Source organism: Embiotoca jacksoni, unplaced genomic scaffold (genome assembly GCF_022577435.1).
Source record: "Embiotoca jacksoni isolate LCO1_2020_lvr unplaced genomic scaffold, fEmbJac1.0.p SCAF_11, whole genome shotgun sequence".
NCBI lineage: Eukaryota > Metazoa > Chordata > Actinopteri > Embiotocidae > Embiotoca > Embiotoca jacksoni.
In genome coordinates, this window is record NW_027185241.1 from 11,520,501 (window position 1) to 11,535,249 (window position 14,749).

At 37.4% G+C, this 14,749-nt stretch overlaps 1 protein-coding gene across 2 annotated transcripts; it reads left to right on the forward strand.

The window, feature by feature from the left end:
* Positions 1-3,904: 3,904 nt before the first annotated feature.
* colec10 (collectin sub-family member 10 (C-type lectin)) lies at positions 3,905-13,939 on the forward strand. 2 transcript variants are annotated; one of them, XM_069139974.1, is made up of 7 exons: positions 3,905-4,050; positions 6,107-6,178; positions 9,399-9,470; positions 10,978-11,031; positions 11,603-11,698; positions 12,673-12,884; positions 13,132-13,939. In XM_069139974.1, the coding sequence occupies exons 1-7, from the start codon at positions 3,951-3,953 to the stop codon at positions 13,366-13,368; spliced, it is 843 nt and encodes a 280-aa protein (XP_068996075.1). In that variant the 5' UTR covers positions 3,905-3,950; the 3' UTR covers positions 13,369-13,939. The 2 variants fall into 2 exon arrangements, with proteins under 2 accessions (XP_068996075.1, XP_068996084.1); XM_069139983.1 differs by lacking the exon at positions 6,107-6,178.
* The last annotated feature ends 810 nt before the right edge of the window (positions 13,940-14,749 follow it).

Below are 14,749 nucleotides of genomic sequence, written 5' to 3' on the forward strand. Positions count from 1 at the left end.
CAAATATTAGATTTGAGGTTTTTAAGTGACAATACTACTGGACCACCAGTGCTCGTGGTTGACTGCCTGGGAAGAGCTGAAGCAAACTGAAACATGAATAGATGAATAGATTCCTGTTGAGGATCCTTCAGGGATTGTGAAAATCAAATGACTCACTTCCTCAGAAAGCAAAATCACAAAAATAAGGAGACACATCACAGAGGGCATGACTTTGGTTGTCACCACTCTTTGCTGTGGGCCAACTGCTTTCCTGAGAAAAGGCTTTGTTTGTGCCCGAATCTCCAGTAACTACAAGAAAAAACAGGCAGCACAGGCCAATTATGACACTCATGCTCTGCTGTGAATGAATGTGGTTCAGAGCAGAGGTTAGGTAAATGTTTTACGTGCTGAAGTTGCTGTCGACTGATTTGTCATTAACACACATGTGGGCAGTTTACGCCTTTACTGCTGTTTTACAATACGAACGGTACATCCAGTGTAGATCGTAAGCAGAGGAGAAAACAAGGCTGTTTTGTGGTGTGGTTACCATCATGAAGTCAATCCTCAATCCAGGAGTGTGAATCACATTCTGAATTAGAGAATGCAATCTAAACCACATGTAAACAATTAGCCTTCAGGATGCCAGGGTTGTTTCTATGTATATGCGTGTGTGTGTGTGTGTGTGTGTGTGTGTGTGTGTGCGAACATGTGTGTGGGGCGTGTATAGTAATGCTTTCCCAGACTGTAATAGTGTAACAGAGAAAGTTTGCATAAATTTAAAGGATGATTGATAACTGAAAAATTACATACAAGAAGAAAATCCACTGCTCTAAGCTCTGTGGGACATTTTAGTGATTTTAAGCACATTGTTTTGGTTTCTCGCACTGCTCTCATCGGTGCTGTTTTTGACTGAGGCCAGCAGCTGTTTTCAGTAAAAAGGCTAAGATACATCCAATACGCATAACCTGCCAGCACCATACATCAGACGGACATTAGCAACCATCTGGTAAACATAATGGTGCATTTAGTGTCTAAAGAGGTAGAAACCTTCCCTCAGGGGCTGGTGGAAACTAAAACAGAGACAGAAGGGAAAAGAGAAAATGTTACTTTTATTCATCAGGTAGACACAAAAAAGTAATATTGCTCTGCATCTGGTGGATGTGTAAAGAGGCAACATTTTACTATTATGCGGTCCAAAGAAAAATATTATTTTTTTGTCTGAAAAAAGTGAATATGAAAACAATCCTCAGATTCCATTAGTGCATCAGCTTTTCTTCCCTTTTCATTTCAGTTGTCTCTTAAACTTTCGCTGAGCAAGACAGTTATTGTCTGCAACACCAAAATGCAGAGGCATAAAAGAGGTCTTGTATCAAAGTACACGGCTCTCAATGTCAACAAATTCCTCAGCAGAGACGATACAGAGTTCGAAGCTTGGAGCAAACAGGGGCGAAAGCCAAAAGAAACTGTTGTAAGGCTGTGTCACGGGTATCAAGTGTGTAAGGCCTGAAATATTTTCAAGTGTGTGTGTTTTAAAATTCTTTTCAAAGATATCCCAAAAGAAACAAACATCACAATCAGCAACAACAACAACTGATTAATGGCTCTGACCTGTCCCGTGACCCATATTATACTCTTTGAATATAACAGTTTCAAATAAGTTGTAACTTGACTATAAGTAGAAAAACATTTTGTCATTTTCCCAGCCAATACTGGATTTATTTGAAAGATTTCTGTCTGTAAATACAAATAAGATTATAAAAGGCCACCCACAATAAAAGCAACGGAGCATTTAATCCTTTCTTCAAAATGGCTGCTTTTCAAAGTGACAGCTCGCCAGCTTGGTCCCTCAGGGAACAGCTGTATGATTAAGATGAATCTCCCTGTTTTGTTTTGTTTCAATTTATAGTCTCTCGATAACATCAACCCCTCCCTGGACTTCAAAGAGCTGAGCACACTAATGCATAACTCTTGAATAAGGAGATCCTTCTTTGTGCCAAGACATGTGGCTCTGACCACAATCTTTTCCTTGTTTGTTATCCGTCTTTGTTCCGTGCGCTTGTCTTTGTGTCTTTTTCTCTTATTATCACTCATCATCTCTCCCTGTCTTTTTCCATTCTTCTCTCACCCACCCCTCATTCTCTCTCTCTGTCTCTCTCTCTCTCTGTCCCTCCGAGGCCTCCAAACCCTGTAATCTCTTCATGTTTTCATCACGTAGTAACAAACCAGAGGATGCACTGAGGCAAAAATCTGTGTGCACAGCATTTTTATTCTTGTGCGCACACTCTTTGTGCCTCTTGTTTGTGGGAATGTATTCTCATTAGTAAGTGTATCTGTGTGTGTGTGTGTGTGTGTGTGTGTGTGTGTGTGTGTGTGTGTGTGTGTGTGTGTGTGTGTGTGTGTGTGTGTGTGTGTGTGTGTGTGTGCAAGTATAATCTTCTCTTCCCAAATGTTTTGTGGTCTGAAGGGTGGGATGAAGGGTAAAAAGGGAAAGGAGGAGAAGCCCAGAGGTACTCCTCCCTTGTTGCTGATAACAAAAACAAAACACTTGAGTCTCTTCTGACTCAAGTATGTTTAAAAAGCCTCAATATTTGCAACATTTTTCAGTCGATTTTTCAATTATGTCAAAGTGAAAGCCTATTTCTGGAAGCATTCCCTAATTTTCACTTCAATTAATTGAAATTGATTAATGGTTTTTATTCTTCATTGAGTTTCCAAGCAACCTCACTCACTTAACATGTTGCTTTGCAGTGACCAGAGCTTTTGTTATAGTGATTGATATTCAATAAGTAATATGAAAACAAAGCACAGGTGTTTCACATCTGTTTCTCAAATTTCTACTTTTCCTCCCTGGAAAATTTCAGCCAATAGATTTGTGTAGTTGTGTACCACGTTCACAAATGAAAGTCGTCCTACAGTCCATGAAAGGAAATAATTGTGATTTCACACGAATATAACCTAAAGTTATGTCTCTCTTTCAATAATGTTTGACTAAGACTTCACTTGAGGAATAGTTGGACATTTAGGGAAAACACTCATTAACTCTCTTGCCAAATGGTAATCATTAAATGGTCTGGACTTATAACTGGATTGATAATACTCTCACATCTGTATGGTAAATATGCAGCTGGAGCCAGCAGCTTGTTAGGTCATCTTAACACAAAACATGGAAACTATAACAAAGGAAATGTTCAAAATGTAACATGATGTGAGTACTTTGGGAAAACTGTTCTGATTCAAAGCTTGTAAATTCTTTGTAGGGAAGAAGCCAATTTTACTTCTTTTTTTTTTTTTTTTTTATATAAGCTGGTGTCATTAATATTAAAACCACTTTGAGATGTCAATAAGTGATGTTGGTTAATCATTTGAGTCAAATCATTTTCAAAGCTTGAACCTGTTTCCAATGCTTTCATTCTGGCTACTCAGTGGACTTAATTTGAAGGTTCGGCAAAGGCGCTGAACTGACACCTCCCTGACGTTGCATGTTTGCAGGGTGTATGCATCTGTAGAGGATGTATTTGAGAGAAGCATATTAACTCATAGTAAATTATCTTGTGCTCACAAGATGATATCATGTATTAATTTGCAGTGCACCAAGGAGCAAATAGTGAGTGATACTGCACATAACCGCTGACAAATATAAGTGTTATTTTACAATACTCTAATACATTGTAAATAACAAGAACACAATTAACAGTTAGATATCCAACGAGGAAGACATACAGAGGAATGTGGTACTCTGGTAAGTGTTGTTTGACATTTTGACAAGTAACTGATAAGACTCTATAAACAAGTGTGTGTATGTGCATGTGTTGAAGTGTGTCCGTTAAGTACGGCTTTCTTCTGACCCTCTCTGCAGAATGTTTCCTCATTAACGCTGCACTGATTCCTGGTCCTGCCTCAAAGCGAGCAACCATCTGCTTAAACACACAGAAAAACCAGGATCTTCTTCAGTGGTCTGTGATGGTTGCGAGATGGTGCGGCTGTTGATGCTTTGTGTGTTTGTAGCTATGTTCGGCTACATCTCTGCGTCCACAGAAGTCTGCACCAATTCCCTCCTACCTGGAGCTAAAGGTAACACATGCCAGCATGTGCTGTCAATGTGCGAGAGTGTGTGTTGACTGCATGATGCCAAAACTTCTGCATGATATGCTAAATCAAGTAAAATGCTTGTTAAACTCTAACATTAATGTAATTTAAAGCTAAATACTTTTAAATGTGATTTTTAAACGGAAAAAAGAATACTCGTGCGTGTGGATGTTTACTTTTTGGGTTCTTGAGTGCTTGTAATATTTACTATTGTTTGCTCATACTGTAAAGATAAAGGAATTTAAGTTTCTGACCCTAAATGGAAATGTGTGAGTGTAAGGCATTCTGAGGAAATACCCCCAATATGTTTTAGGGTTTACAGAGCCGATGATAAAGCCACTGAGTATTAAATGTCCTGTAGTTTACGAGTTAGCTGTCTGCCACCCCATAGTCTTTTGGAGGGAATGCCTCCTTGTGCGTGTGTGTGTGTGCGTGCATGTGTGTGTGTGTGTGTGTGTTTTCCATTTTACGACATCTAGTAGCTCGTTCCCCCGCTGATTCAGACAGACAGACCCAATAAAATACAATGTTGAGCTACGCTTTTCTTTTCTTTTTTCAGCTCCTTTCACATGACTGAAAAATATGACATTCAGATCTGGCTCAAATGAAAGCCAGAAAGATGTTTCTTTAGGAATTGGCACGCACAGATTGGAGGACTGTCAAGTAAAAATGTATCATCGTTGTAAAAAAAGGCCATTGATAGAATTTTCCATTTGTTTAGTATAAAAAAAGCATCTTAACTTTACTTCCTGTTTCATATACAGTAAATAGTGAACTACAGAGTTGAGTGGTCAGCATGGATAAAGAAAAGAGGCCACTGTAACATTAAAAACACTTTTGCAGCTTTCCATTGAATTTTCTGTATTGGCAAAAAAAAATCTGATTGTAACATTGTGTATTTAGACAGCTGCTACTGAAGTGAAATGATTATTTGTACAAGACTCATCCAGATACTACTGCCCACAGACTCAGTCTCTGAGTGTGTGAACACTCACATCTGCGTATTGCAGTGGGTGTTGGACTTGCATTTTTCTTTGTTTCATACTTCCCAAAAATGTCTTTTATTTATTCTAACCTTTTTCAACAAACATACTTTTATTGCTCTTACGGGTACATTGACTTCATCATTTTTGAATGGGTTTACTGGCATTTTAATTTCTGTGATGTAGAAATGTGGACCACTGTGACTTTGACAATGAACAGTTTTAGACTTTCCCATATTAAATTTCTGTTGGTGCTGAGTAAATGTAAAATTGTTGCTAGAAGATATTTGACATGACAAATTTCAATGTGATTTGACAGCTTAATCCAACAATTGAGGCATGTTAGTAATTTTACAGTCCATGGTTTCAGTTCAGTAGTCCGCAAAATGAGAGCATTCAGGGCATCCAGGACCAATATGAAGTGCAGTGATTTACTGTAGCTTACTTTAAAATGTCAAAACAGCCTGCAGAAGGGAACAATCAATTTTCCTAAGTACTCTTCCAAGCTAATACAAGCAGTTTGCTACGGTCCTTTGTTTCAAAGCCCAGCACTTAGAAAGCTATAAACTGCCATCTGCATCAACAACTGGGCCAAAATTACTGCCCTAATAGATATTCAGAAACATCTTAAGATTTCTTGCCAGGAGCTCTTTAATCAGCGGACCTGCCAGAGATATTTCTCCTAAGCCTCATTTGTGCTTTCAACTCTGAAAAGTGTGTTGTGTCATTAGTTCTTTGATAGAACTGATGATTTTGAAAATGGTACTGCCGTGACTGAACTTTACATTAAAGTCAATCTTATGTTCATAAAAATCGTCAGATGATTTAATCTTTGTCTTGCAGTGACGTGCACACATAGCACTGGACCTCCCACCCCAATGCACTGTGCTGCAGTTTTTCTTGGCCTGCTGAGAGTGTTGATAATATATCATAATCCTGATGGCTTTAATACTTCAAAAATGCGTAAACATGCTCTCCTTTCACAGTATGCAAATTACTTTGGCTTTGGAAAAATCTCCTTACACACTCCTCTTTACGGTCTTTCCTCTTAAATCCAGGAGACCAAGGTGAGATTGGAGAGGTGGGAGATCAGGGGAAACTGGGGAAGAATGGACCACCAGGACTTCCAGGTATCCACCAATCCATTAATACATACTATGTGAGAGGAAAAGGACATTTCCTGGCTATTTGTTTAAACATAAATGTCTTCTATATAGTAGGACCGAGGACAAAAATATTACAGAAACATCCCTGTTAACAGAGATTTTTTTTGTATTCCACTCAGTAAAAACACTGAAGTGACATCATTCCTTCTTCTGCCACGAAAGGCTTTATGTAACTTTTTCCACATATGCAATGGTAATATGATTAATAATTGTGTAAAGTGTTTTTGATTTTTGATCAAATCTGACTATGAATGTGGATGGTGCAGCAGACAAACATTCACACATAGAATCACAGTGACTCCTTGTCTGTTTTAATAGCAGCCTCAAAAGCTGAATGACTTCTGTGGAAGAGACATAGAACCAAAAATCAATCGGTGACCAGGTGATTGAAACAGAAGTTCATTTTCTACCACAATTTCCCTGAGTTTGAGAAACATGACAGAACACTTTTAGAATGTAACACTTCCACATGCAAATATTCTTGAAAAAGTATCATTTGTATTAAAAACAAAACAAATACTCTCATTGGCTGTTTTTTAAATTGAGTTTTTTTCAGCCTATTTTTCATATATTCCACACTACAAAAATAGCTCTTGTATACTCACTTCCCAATTTTCCGTGAACATATGTAAATTTTACTCTCGTGACACACACACACACACACACACACACACACACACACACACACACACACACACACACACACACACACACACACGTGTACATACATACATACGGACAGACTGTTGTATATCCAGTGTGTTGTATGCATGTATGTATGTATGTTGCTGAGGTCCATAGACACACACACAAACCCACAACAGATAATTGTATATACTTGTACACTCTGTGTAAAAGCACTGGTTCCCGGTTCCTGGCTGCCCTCTTGTTCTCCTCAGATGTTTGTTTTATTCTGTAACTTCACGCAGAGGTTGTCATACACACATAAATGCACAGACTTTACACACAACAACACACTTCTCCCGTCAGTCTGTGTGAGAGATAAATGCCAGGATTTCCAAAATATACGGGTGCGTATACGTAAACCCTTTTCAACTGTTCAAGTTTGTGGATGTTATTCAACAGTATAGCAAACCCAGTCATTCTGGTTTTTCTGTGTGTATGGTTACTGTAGGCATGAATGCAGGTTTCTATTATGATTTTGTAACTGTAGTATGTCAGCAGCTCAACAGATGACGCATGGATTCCATGTCTTGATTTAGGCAGGTTTACAGGAAACAGTTGCTTATTTTTGGAACACGTGACTGCTAATGCTTGGATGGGCAACAAAAGCTATTTGTTGCTCCAAACTTATTAACATCAACAAGCTGCTGTGCTGCTGGATTTCTACGTTTGTCAGTTGTGCTTCAATCAAAACTGCTATGGAGATGGAATTTGCAGAATTATAAACAGAAAGGTTTGCTGTTGCCTAATGATCTTAATTCTTGTGAAGACCCTGTAGGGACAAGTAGCATTTGCAAAACTAATGGAAAATCTAGCTCAAGGCCTTTATTTGATGTGACACGGCTCTCTTTCCACTGTCCAATATGCTCTAATAAGGAGAAACACTGTTTTTCAGAATTTCTTTTTATGATTAAGCAAACAATAGTTAATGAATGATCTAATCTAACATCTGTTTAGCATTTTATTCTTCTGTATGTTTGTTAAATCAGATTAAACCTTTAAATCTAGTTCATTTTGCTCTATGATTCCCATAAAAAATGTGGCCTTCATCTCATTTATCCTCCAGCAGCTGGAGAATCCAGACGTTAAACCAGTTGGTGGGGTTGGCCATTATAAAGAGTGACAGCAGTGATAGGAGGGATTGTTATCTGGACGTTAAGATAGACGGTTTAACTGGCAGGCATAAGCACCGCCAAAACAACATCAATCAGCTCTTACAGACAAAGAAGGAATAACAAGAGACCAACTGATTGAATTTCTTCATATAGCAAAAAACAAACACATATAATAACTTCTCACAATCAGTTCTCAGTTCAGGATTGTCAAAATATTTACTTTGTGAGGGTGCTTCTCAGACATCCTCAAAGAAAATTCCATTAAAATTGCACACAGATTTGAGTGAAATTTCCCCAAGGCCAGAGCTTACAGACCTCACACAATCCATAAGACCTCACACCTTCTGCCAACACTTCTCACAAATCATCAAGAAGAAAATCAGCATGAGAAAGTGGGAAATGTGAAATAGTAGTGAAAAGCCGGCTGTGCGTGTGTGTGTGTGGTAAATCCCTCTAATAGCAATAGGCTTCTCTAATGCGTCACTTTGTATTCCAAACGCCATCAATTTCCAGTTGAATAGTTTCCTGAGGAAACACTCATTCAAGGGCTGGCGGAGAGTCTGCTCTGTAGTTCATACACACACACACACATGCAAACGCACATAGATTCTATCACCATAACATCCAAAATCATGCACCGTATCAGTATCTCAGTTCCAGAGAAGGACTTAATCCATCACAGTCATTGTAATAATGAGAATCAGATCTAAGGTACTAACTATCAATATATTACAAATAATAAAAAAACTTTGATAAATGCAGTAATCAGTGCATGCATTTATCCAGCAATTCTCTTGTAAACAATCTTTACTCTGCAAACAGTCTCTCAACACAAATCAGTTTAGTAAGTGTTTAAAATAAATATATATTTTACCCTTTCATTTTATGTAGTATTAATGATAATAATAATATTGATAATAATACATAATTAACACAGCATTAGCTTTGGAACCATGCAAAGCCTCAGTGCTTAAAGAGATAATCTCTAAATGATGAGACACCATAGAATGTAATCAAATTGATCAGGCTTTAAAACAATAAAATAATTAATTAAAAAAAGGGGGACGTGCAAGAAAACAAAAAATTAAAAACATTGACAAAACTGAGAGACATAATATATGCCTAACAACAAAGAATCTTTCTAGTTTCTGATGACTGACTTTCTAGCTTTTGTACTTCTGATATAATCAGAATGTTGTTCCCGAACAATGAAGTTCCTTATGTCAAACACAGCGTATACCACTATTCCTGGTATATTGTGCACACTGTGTTGGATTGGAACATTACCATCAAAATGAGATGATGAGTTTTCTTTACTGTGTCTCAAATATCTCATCATCCATTCTTCCTCCTCTCCCTTTGTCTTTGTATCCCTTCCTCTACAGGACTGGCAGGAGAAACGGGGTTTAAAGGAGAAGTGGGCCACACGGGAAAAATGGGGCGGATTGGAGACGAAGGTAGACCTTTAAATCTCATTTTAATCTAAAGTTTGTTTCTTTATGTAGTTACAGTTATAATCATCATTTCATCATTAAAATACATTATTTACACCAATCAAATAATAAAGTGCATCGAGGGGAAAACCTCGATGCAACCTCAGTTTCTTATTTCCAAGAACAGAGAAAGATTAATTAGCTTTTATTTGAACTTCCTGGCCATCAGTTTACAAATTTTTTTAAAGGTTTTAAGGCACTGGAGAAAGTATACATTTATACACCATAAATGTATACTTTCTCCAGTACCTTAAAACTTTTAAAAAATTTAGTCATTGGGTTATAACTGAATCTTTATGACTTTAAAATGGGCTTTAAGGGGGAAATACATTCTTCTGAAACCCCCTGAGCTTCACTGCTGCTCCATAACAACAGACCCTGAACATTAAATTCAGTAGAATTGACATCACTGCACAAATCAGCACACTTAATTAGTCCTAAGACTAATACACAACGAGAAATTGCTTTAAACTGCTCATTAGGTAGTTTCAAGCCAGTGAGACAGTTTGCTTAAAAAGACCACATTTCTCTCCATCTCTTTTATGTTTTAAATGAGTTAATCCAAAGATAGAAGAAAACATAATCCTGCTATATGATGTCATGCAGTTGCTTTGCCCAGGATGGCTGAAACAATTTCTATCTTTATTTTTATTTTTATGAGCACTCATGTTCCCCTGCCTCACTAAATCTTCACTTTTCTCAGTTTTCAATTAAGTTTAATATGCTTACAGGAAAGTGGCTGTGCATCAGCCATCTCAGGCAAAGGAGTGAGGTCACAACTTTGGACTTTCTTTGATCCTGAGAGCCTGCAGCACATAAAACACCTGGAAAATAACAACTTGTTTTCAGGGCAATGCCAGCTTTAACACAATTGATTAACCTATTGAGTTTATTTGCCAGGAAGTGCAAATTTCCCCTGTTTATACCATCGGCATGAAATAAAAAAGCTAAACAGACTGCACAAGTATAGCATGTCACTGTTCTCGCTGTTCCTCATTCAAAAGCAGGCCATTGTGATGTTTATATTGCTTCCCCACTTCCCCTAAATTTGCAACTGCCAGTTGGGTTTATTTCCACAATGGAGCTCAAGTGTATGTGAAGATGTATTGCAGTGCATCCTGGATTACAGAAATCCTACAATCTGCCCACATAAATTAAAACATTATGTACATTTTTGTGCTGACATGTTGAGGTATGTTTGAGACAATTAAATATGAGTTATAATAGGTTAAACTTTGACCTGAGTAAATCTAGTCATATCTATTTTTGAAATGTATGATACAGCCATCTGGTGGCAATCTTTCGCAACAACATCACAGTGTCAAGCTGTCAAATTCAGTTATTGGTAGATAGTGTGTGATAGTACTGGGTTAGTCATATGTTAGGTAATTCATATCTTTAATAAATTATTGAGGAAATGCATTTTTTTTTTTTTAAAGGATTGTGTGTGATTTATATTATTCCTCTGTAGGTGATAAAGGTGATACAGGTTTGGATGGGTCTTCTGGTTTCAAAGGAAAACCAGGTGATTAACTCTACAGCATGCAGACACTGATTTTTTATTTTTTTAATTTTAATCCCTATATGTGTCAACACCGACAATTGTGCCCCTCTCTGGTCAACATTATGACGCAACCTTACCCATATAAATGTGGTATTTAAAGGTTTAAACACACCTGTGCATTCAAACTAGTAAATATAATTAAATAAACTGTATTTGCATCTCTTACTATAATAAAGATAATAAACATTTGTAGCCACTGGTCAGTCCGTGAAGCTATTCTAGACACTGTTGGAAATGGAAAGGCAGCAATACCATATTACTACTACTTCTTGCCTGTCAGAAAATATCACGGCAGTGATGTTCTTCATTATATGGCCATTCACTTCGCCACACTGAAGTTGAAATTAAATGATGCCTGTGGAGTGCTGAAATTAAACTTTAATTTAATAATTTTTATTAAGTTGTGCTTAATTGCACATTTTACAGATACAGTGATTCTTAAATTTTTTTGAAAGTGAAGCAGGACAATCCTCTAAGACATCAAACAAACAAACAAACAAGAAGCTGTACTAACCTTTGTTTAATCCATCAGGCACAACATGTGACTGTGGCAGGTACAGGAAGGTGGTTGGACAGCTGGATGTCAGCATAGGCAAGCTAAGGAAGGCTGTCAAGTTTGTGAAAAATGGTGAGTCCTCGGTCGTATCTTTATAACATACACTACATGTTCTTTAAACCGTGTAAAATAACTTGCAGCAACTCCATGATAAATTCAAACCCTGATACAAATCCTGTATCAGGTTTATATAAAACATGATGCAACGTACATATTTTGTTAATTAACAATTCTTTTGTAGTTATTGCCACCTGCTATTATTTAAGGAAGTATGCCAAGCATTCTTTATTTTACTTTCCTTTAACTTATTATACTTTGAAGTAGAATTAATCTTTCAGACATTGTTTTACTACTCCGGCTGGAGAACAGTACAAACATCAATCCCTTTGTCCATTTAAAGGAGCAGTATGTAGTATTGAGTGGCATCTAGTGGTGAAGTTGCAGATTGCAAGCAGTTGAACACCCCTCCACTTGCCCTCCCTTTCAAATCCTGTGAGAGAATCCACAGTAGCCTTGAAACTTGTGAACAACTAAAAAAGCCCTCTCCAGAACCAGTGTTTGGTTTGTCCCCCCTGGGCTACTGTAGAAACATGGTGGTTCAACATGGCATGCTCCATGGAAGAAAAAAACCTACTCACTTGATAAATATTATTGGGTCATTCTTAGGTAACGAAAACACAGCGATTTTTTTTTTTAATATCAGGAGATTATATATTAAAAAAATAATTATAAATATTGTATTCCATTTCTGCTAATAGATCCTGTTAAATCCTACACACTAAACCTTTAAAACAACTTCACACTTGTGCTTCATCTTACACATAATTCCATTCAACTTTGTCAAGATGTAATCATTTTCACTCCATTTTCTGGCTCTTTTTCAGTCTGACAAGCATAGTGGAGCTGCCATATAATTCCTGCCACATCACTGATCCATATATTTAATCTGTTGATCTTTGTAAATAAAAATGCACTCAATTGTCATTAAAAACCTGTCATTTAAATTCTTCCTGATGACATTTGACCCTTAAACCTGTCCTTTGCAGTTATCCTGGGCTTGAGGGAAACAGAGGAGAGATACTACCTGCTGGTGAAGGAGTCAAAGAGGTTCAGAGAGGCTTCACTGAACTGCAAGCTAAGAGGTGGCACACTGGCAATGCCAAAAACCAGCAACACCAACCGTCTCATGGCTGACTATGTCAGTCAGGCAGGACTGACAAGAGTTTATATAGGAGTGCAGGCTCAAAGCAAAGACAATGTAAGTGTTCATGGTCTTAAAACAGAAACACATTAGCCATTACTAATGTTAATAATGAACATGCATAGGAACAAGCTACAAAAACCAAGAGCATAATATAAACATTACCGAAGTTCTTGTAATTTTTTTTCTAGATGAGGGGTCATGTAGCGCAGGACGACAAACTCAATGCTGCTGCCACCACATTAAACATGAAATGCTTTAAAAAAAAAAAAAAATGATGTGTCTCCTGTGTTCTTGTTGTCAGGATGGAACAAGCAGTTATGGTTATGCGGACTCCAGCCCTCTGCAGGGGTTCGCAGCTTGGAGCCAAGAGCAGGAGCTATTTCCCACCACAAACTCCAGCTGTGTGGAACTGCTCAGCACTGGGACATGGGGCCATGTGGAGTGTGAAACCACCATGTTTTTCCTCTGTGAGTTTCCGAAGAGCAGGAGAAGAGGAGGAGGAAGAGGGACACCTGCCTCCACATCATCAAGAGCATGAGTAAATTAGATATAATGCACAGCCATACAATATATAGTGTATGTGTGTGGGGGTGTGTTTTGTTGTACTTATTGGCAGTTTACATAATGTATCAATGGAAATTTTAAAAAATTAAAGTAACTGAAAACCCAAAATCAAACTGTGGCTGAGAAATCTTTCAATACAATGTTAATCAATAATTTAAAAATAACATAACTTCATTAGTAGATTCGTAGTTTGTGTTTGTCTGGCCACAGACAGACGAGACAAGGGATCATCAACAGTTTGAACAGTTGATAAAAACAATCCAAAGACCCCCAACCCAACAATAGTCAATTCACTCTCAAAAAAGTCTAATAAAACCATCAAATATTCACATTTCAAAACATAAAACCAAAAAACAAATATGCAGATTTATGTTTTATTTAAAAAAGAAAATGTATCTTATTTGGATTATTTGTTTGGATTTGGACACTATTTTCTTTTTAATTTATTCTTTATTTGTGTCAGACTACATTTTGTGGCACCAGTACAAGGATCAGCCCCTGACACACACACAGCATGTATTGGCACACTGAAGAAAATAATAAAAAATCACGAAGTTTTGTTTAATTATGTTATTCTACTTTTTTTTTAAAATATATATTACATTATATTACATGTTGTCTTATTATTAACTCCAAAAAGTGTGAAAGCATTTCATAGATGTACTATTGGGTTGTAAATTGCAGTCATTTTTCATGTTGCTTTTAAGGGTTAAACTTAAGAAATGTTAAATGTTACATTGAACTGCAATAAAGATTCTTCCTGTTTTGCTGCTGCCAGTGTTTCCTGCCTTGGCTTCCCCCATGAGAGGGGAAGCCAAGGCAGGAAACACTGGCAGCAACTGAGTGATAAGTTAACTTCTGACACACACTTTTAAAAAAACGGAGATATTTGATTATATTGAATTAACTTTTGGGTTAGTTTGTCAGGTTTTTCAGTACAGAATGCACTTTCAGGCCTCTCGAGCGAGACACACAATCTGCACCACTTTTATCAAACCTGTGAAAAGAATAAGCTTATATTAAAATAGTAGTGGGGATTAGCTTGCATGTGTGAATTCTTTTGTCATTTCTGTGACAACCGATGTGTCTCATTGGCCTCCATGCTGACAAACCTCCTCCTTGTAGGTCCTAGACCTGTTTGTATTGATGTTGTATCAGTTAATACATGATTGCTCTGAATCAGATATTTGAGAACACTGGGATCACGTTCACATCACGATACCTGAGCCAGCTCTACCTGCTCAACGAGGCTGTGAGATGTTGTGAAGTTGGTGAAAAATGTTTTCCCCATTGTTTATTTTACCATGAACAATTTGCTTTGTTAGGACTTTCCGTATTTGCAGAGTACAGAACAG

What these genes read in the sequence shown, in the direction of transcription:
- colec10 (XM_069139974.1), top strand. Translation starts at nt 3,951, where the DNA reads ATGGTGCGGCTGTTGATGCTTTGTGTGTTTGTAGCTATGTTCGGCTAC. An exon ending in CCTCCTACCTGGAGCTAAAG is followed by an intron (nt 4,051 to 6,106) that starts GTAACACATGCC and finishes TCTTAAATCCAG; the next exon opens with GAGACCAAGGTGAGATTGGA. An exon ending in TGTCAAGTTTGTGAAAAATG is followed by an intron (nt 11,699 to 12,672) that starts GTGAGTCCTCGG and finishes TGTCCTTTGCAG; the next exon opens with TTATCCTGGGCTTGAGGGAA.